Source organism: Penaeus japonicus, unplaced genomic scaffold, assembly GCF_977035675.1.
Source record: "Penaeus japonicus unplaced genomic scaffold, GWHDUDI00000001_assembly GWHDUDI00000032, whole genome shotgun sequence".
Classification (NCBI taxonomy): Eukaryota; Metazoa; Arthropoda; class Malacostraca; order Decapoda; family Penaeidae; genus Penaeus; species Penaeus japonicus.
This window is the reverse complement of record NW_028234434.1, coordinates 20,537,782-20,542,781: the sequence shown is the minus strand read 5'-3', so window position 1 is coordinate 20,542,781 and position 5,000 is coordinate 20,537,782. Positions and strand designations below refer to the sequence as shown.

The 5,000-nt window shown below is 36.0% G+C and overlaps 2 protein-coding genes across 3 annotated transcripts in view; one reads left to right on the top strand and one right to left on the bottom strand.

The window, feature by feature from the left end:
- The window catches only part of LOC122248146 (dnaJ homolog subfamily C member 11), a 13,829-nt gene extending 11,371 nt beyond the window's left edge, over nt 1-2,458 (top strand). For both annotated transcript variants that reach the window (XM_043007980.2, XM_043007981.2), the window contains one exon: nt 1,762-2,458. In XM_043007980.2, the coding sequence (XP_042863914.1) occupies nt 1,762-1,781 (20 nt within the window). In that variant the 3' untranslated portion in view covers nt 1,782-2,458. The remainder of the gene's footprint in view (nt 1-1,761) is intronic.
- The window catches only part of Epg5 (ectopic P-granules autophagy protein 5), a 32,436-nt gene continuing 28,579 nt past the window's right edge, over nt 1,144-5,000 (bottom strand). Inside the window, exons 40-41 of the mRNA XM_043007979.2 lie at nt 4,696-4,816; nt 1,144-3,292 (exon numbers count right to left, since the gene is read on the bottom strand). Of these exons, the coding sequence (XP_042863913.2) occupies nt 3,071-3,292; nt 4,696-4,816 (343 nt within the window). The 3' untranslated portion in view covers nt 1,144-3,070. The remainder of the gene's footprint in view (nt 3,293-4,695; nt 4,817-5,000) is intronic.

Below are 5,000 nucleotides of genomic sequence, written 5' to 3'. Positions count from 1 at the left end.
TCATCTCCTTTGTGACTAATATATACTTTTTTCTGTTTTTCTTTTCTTTTTCTTGTAGCAGCCAAAGCCTGTGTGTGCACTGAACCATTTTCTTAGACTTGTGTCATGCAGGATCTAATTTTTATGGAATGTAGTAGGTTTTATTCTTGTATTCTCTCCCCTCTTTCTGTTCTCCTTGGCTTTTTATTTCATTCTCTAGTGCAGTGGTTCTGATTTTTCTAGTCTTTTAGTGAATCCTGTGCACAATGCACCCTCCCCCATCCCCTCAGCCAGTGTTTTCAATATCTCCATGTCCATATTAACATATTGACGACTGGGTGGTGTTGGCTGCGCCTGAACTTTTGCCTGGATATTTCGAAATGTGCAGGCCTAACGCTGTGGGCTATTTGTATGCTGAGGTGGCAGCCAGCTGCTACATGCCCAATCACCCAGCGAGATGGCCAAACAAAGCCATGACGTGACATTCACGTCACCGGTAGGAAGACCAGCCAAGCCATGACGTGAATGTCACGTCATCTGGTGTAAAGGAGTTGAAAGAAAAAAAATAGTATGCAGTACTACAAGAGCTAGTGCTTAATTGAGGGATGTTCAACAAGTTCAAATTACGATCCACACATTGATAAGGATATATCTTTATGAATGATATGGTGAGCAACTAATGCCAGAAAAAAAAGAAAAATAGACTCGCAAGCCTCTCATATTGGGAACCACTGCTCTAGTATATAACCTACTTGAATGCATTATTTTCATATAACTCTCTTCACAATTTGACAAATAATATTACTAACCTCTTGGCTGCTTTTGACTAAAACATTGTAGGGCAGGGATACTACTCATCTTGCTGGTATTGTTTAGTATAGGTGTCATAGGGATTTGCAAAGTCATAGAACATCACTTATTAATTCATTAATGCTCAAGTTACTTGAATATAAAATTGATAAAGATCATTCTGCTTAGGTGCCTTTATTTGGGGAATGTTTGGTTGCTTTGCATTTTGTTTTAAAATTTTTTGTCCTCACTTCTGTATCTATCCATCCATCCATCTACATGAATGGTTTGCAGTTTTAAGAAATCTGAGTATTATATCAAGTCATGCAAAATTTGTTGGGAAGGTTCATTTTTAAAGAAACAAAATATAGAATATGTATTTAAAATGTTTTATTGTTATTCTTTTAATTACTTATATTCTGTAGTTGAAAAATAGTAATATGGTAGTGCATGAACAAATATGATAGGCTTTTGATTTACCTAATTCCAGTTTTGCAGTTTTAATTTTTGCAGTTGATCATAGTTATGAATAATGACAAAATAATGGCCATTGGAATGCTGTGGGGAAGACCGTTTCAATGTTCCACTAGAACTATTTGTGGTGGTAGTTACATAGGGCACATATGAGCCAGAGACTAACGTAAATGGTTTTACTGTAAATGAAAATCCTGTGTGTAGTGATTTTGTAATGCTTCTGTATCAAACCACATGTTGACTGAATACAAATAATTATGATGGAATCATGCAGGTATGTGTTGATATGTAAAGTGATCTATAAACTAATGCACTACTAATGTAGGATGAGGGTGAGATGATGTCATGAGACTAGTCTTTCTTAAGTTTAATTATCCTTTTAAGTCATTTGAAGGATTGACCACTGAGAGTCATAACCTGAGCCTGTGCAAGGTATGTGCTGGATCAGGTCTATGTTCATGAATTTTGTATTTTCATGTTAATGAAATGTAATAGCCTAATCATACTTTTTCATTCCAGCTCATCGCTTGGAGACGTAACCAAGAGAACTGCCTCCCCCCCTCCAACTTGTATATACGAAATGTCCGCTGCCCTTGTTCTACATGTATATACTGTAACTCGAGACTATGTGTTCTGTTAACCTAAAAGATTTTAAAAGCTATATATGGTTGTATGAATTTTGAAAATATGTATATTTAGTAGACAGTGATAAATTGAAATGGTAGGACAGGGAAGCACAAAGAATTTTAAGAAAGCAAATGGTTTTAATTAATACTCATTGACAGATCAGTTGATGTGCTGAGGAATCTGGTATAATTATGCAATTGCCACACTTAAGTCAGTCTGTATTTTTTTTTTAAAGAATTGTTCATAGTCCGTGTAACAGTAATATACCATTTTGTAAATTTGAACTTTTATCTACTCTGCAGTGGCATTTGCTTCCACTTTGTGTCTCAATAAAATAAGTGTTTAGTATCGCTCAAAATACTAAGCAGCTAATTTATGGACATTCCGAACCAGTTTCCATATAAATACGTGTGAGATCATACTTCAGTTTGGCTTCATGTCTCTTGGGCCGACACAGGAAGAAAGGGAACCAATTGGCTGTCCTAGACGGGGCTCAAGGAGAGTTTCAGCTCATTAGTTTATATACGTATATTGTATATTTCATCTTGGATCATGAAAATAAAATATGGACTAGAGTACATAACTTGAATTGCTTTGTTTCATTAGCCTATTCATTACAATTAAATGGTTTTAAAGAGCTTTATACATATAGTTCCTCTTTAAAATTCTACCAAACCGAATTCAACCAAATTAAAAGTTAGTAGCTATGCTTTATTTAGATTAGCTTCAAAATTGAATATTGAATAACAAAATATCTAAAGTATAAAGATATCCTATAAATAATTATAGAAAGATTCTGTATTAACTTTTAAAGGAACATTTGACTACAGAGAATATGCACAATTTATATAGAAAAAAGTAATAATAAAAAAAGTAAACCTAAATTACACTTCATATTGCAAATGTCATACATAAACCAGCATACTATTATGTAATATAAAACCATTTCACTAGCTATCATTTGACACCTTTACCTTTATGGCTATCACAGGCTATTTTAACAAAAACTCTGGCATAGAATTATATTTTTCACAGATGTACATCCAGAAAAAGAAGAAGAAAAAAAAATTGAGATTGCACTAAAAGAAATTACACCACACATTACCCACATTAAGTTCACACACTAATCCTTTTGCTGCCTGACGTTCAAAACACACCAAATGGTGGTGCAATAATACCTTGTTAAGATCACAATCCTACACTACTCATCATCAGGTGGAGGTGGAGCTGATGCACTGGTGGAAGAGACAGAGAGGCATATCTGTGACTGTGAGGGGTGTGTTGCCGAAGGTGGCCCTCCTGTTGCTCTGCTTTTGGCTGTTAGGGTGAGGTGGTGGAGTAATGGGTGAGGAATCAAATCTGTCACAAGCTCTGCAAGGAGGGTAGTCACATCCGATATACAGTGAGTTGGGTCCTCGACGAACTGTAAAGAAATTAAATAACATTATGACTGAATGAAAGAATAATTTTAAATATAAAAGTAACAATATAAAATACATTTTTAGAATAATAATCTAAATACTGAAAATATTAAAGCACAGCTATTGGGATAGCTAGTCACTAAATGAAAACCAAATGTGAACAGGCAGTCAGGACAAGCGATTTCTGACGTAAACAGTTAAAAATTTGAGGGTAAGGAAAATGTCTCTCCGCCCTCCAATAGTGATAGTCATTATTTATTTGCCCAATGTTGGTCCTAACAAGTGCACGCAGCCTCTACATGCAAAATCTCTCCCAGCATGATGCCATGCCTCTCTCGAGCGATTTTCACCCACTCGATATTACAGGATGCTGAGAAGCGTTTTTAAAATTTTTGGAAAATCCAAGAACAAAGATTTCTATGCCAATGCAACTGCAATGAGTGTATACATAAATAACTATGTAAAATGTGTATTTAAAGGGAGAGATCATGATGTGATAGGACATCTAGCCAGAGTGAAATATTCTCATGACGTGATAACATGTCATCTGGTGCTAATGGGTTAAAACAATCACAAAGCAATGGTTTAGGCTGGCTTTGGAAAGCTGTAGTTTTTAACGCAATAACGAAGGGTGTCACACCCGTGTGACACGGCAAAAAGTGCTTGATGATGGGGCGTCGCACCAGTGTGACATCCCCAAAAATCGTTTATGCTGGGCGTCACAGTTAGGTGTGTTGCATCACAGTACTCGGTGTCACAACCCAGGTAATATTACTTAGGCCCGGAGTAGGGGGTTGCCAGCTCTCGCCGGGCCTGTTGGCATTGGGTTAAACAAGCACCTTTACAGTCAAAATACTTCATGACTTTGAGAGCTCTTCAACTGTGAGCAGTTCCCTATGTCATGTCATGTGCACGCCTGTCTTTTGGGCCTAATCGGAGCCGTCATATATGCTGTGACACCCATCACCTATGGGTTAATTCCTAAAATCCTCTTGTATATCTGTTGGATTTTTTTTTTCTAAACCACATATAATTGATTTTAATAAAAAAAAAAATTAATATAAAGTAATTATCCCTTTCAGATACATAACATGAGCATCTGCACTGCATATGGTTGAGTGTGGAGACAGGTGATGCATTTACCACTATAAAAGATTTAGCACACATGAATTCTTCATCCAAACTATTTTAACTGATAATAGGGATTTATTGATAGTTAGAGTTTAGTTAATGATTAGTAATTTCTAATGACAGTACATGTGAGTGACTCCCAACCAGCAGTTTTCAGTCAGCAATATGGTTGGTGAAAGGGCTCCACCTTGTGATTAGGTAAATTGCACAAATTTATATGAAACTATCTATGTGTAAGAGGGTCAATATTATCATACTATCAAATAAACATTACCTGTATGGTTTTTGCTAGTGAGTGGCTTACTCCAGCATAGGTTGCATTTGCAGTAAGGCCCCTTAGTTGTTCTAAAGTGCACCGTTCATTCTTGATGCTGTCTTGCGTTTCATCTATATCACTGCAGATGAAAAGATAGTATTAGCTGGAAGACAGTTAGTTTCTCTAATATCAGCAGTAGGTAAAACTATAACAAAGAATAATGTTGCTTAATTTTGTAATAAGAAAGAAAAAGAGAAAAAATTCCCATCTGTGTCAAAACTAGCATGATAGTGTGTCTTGAAAACATGACAACCTCCAATAAA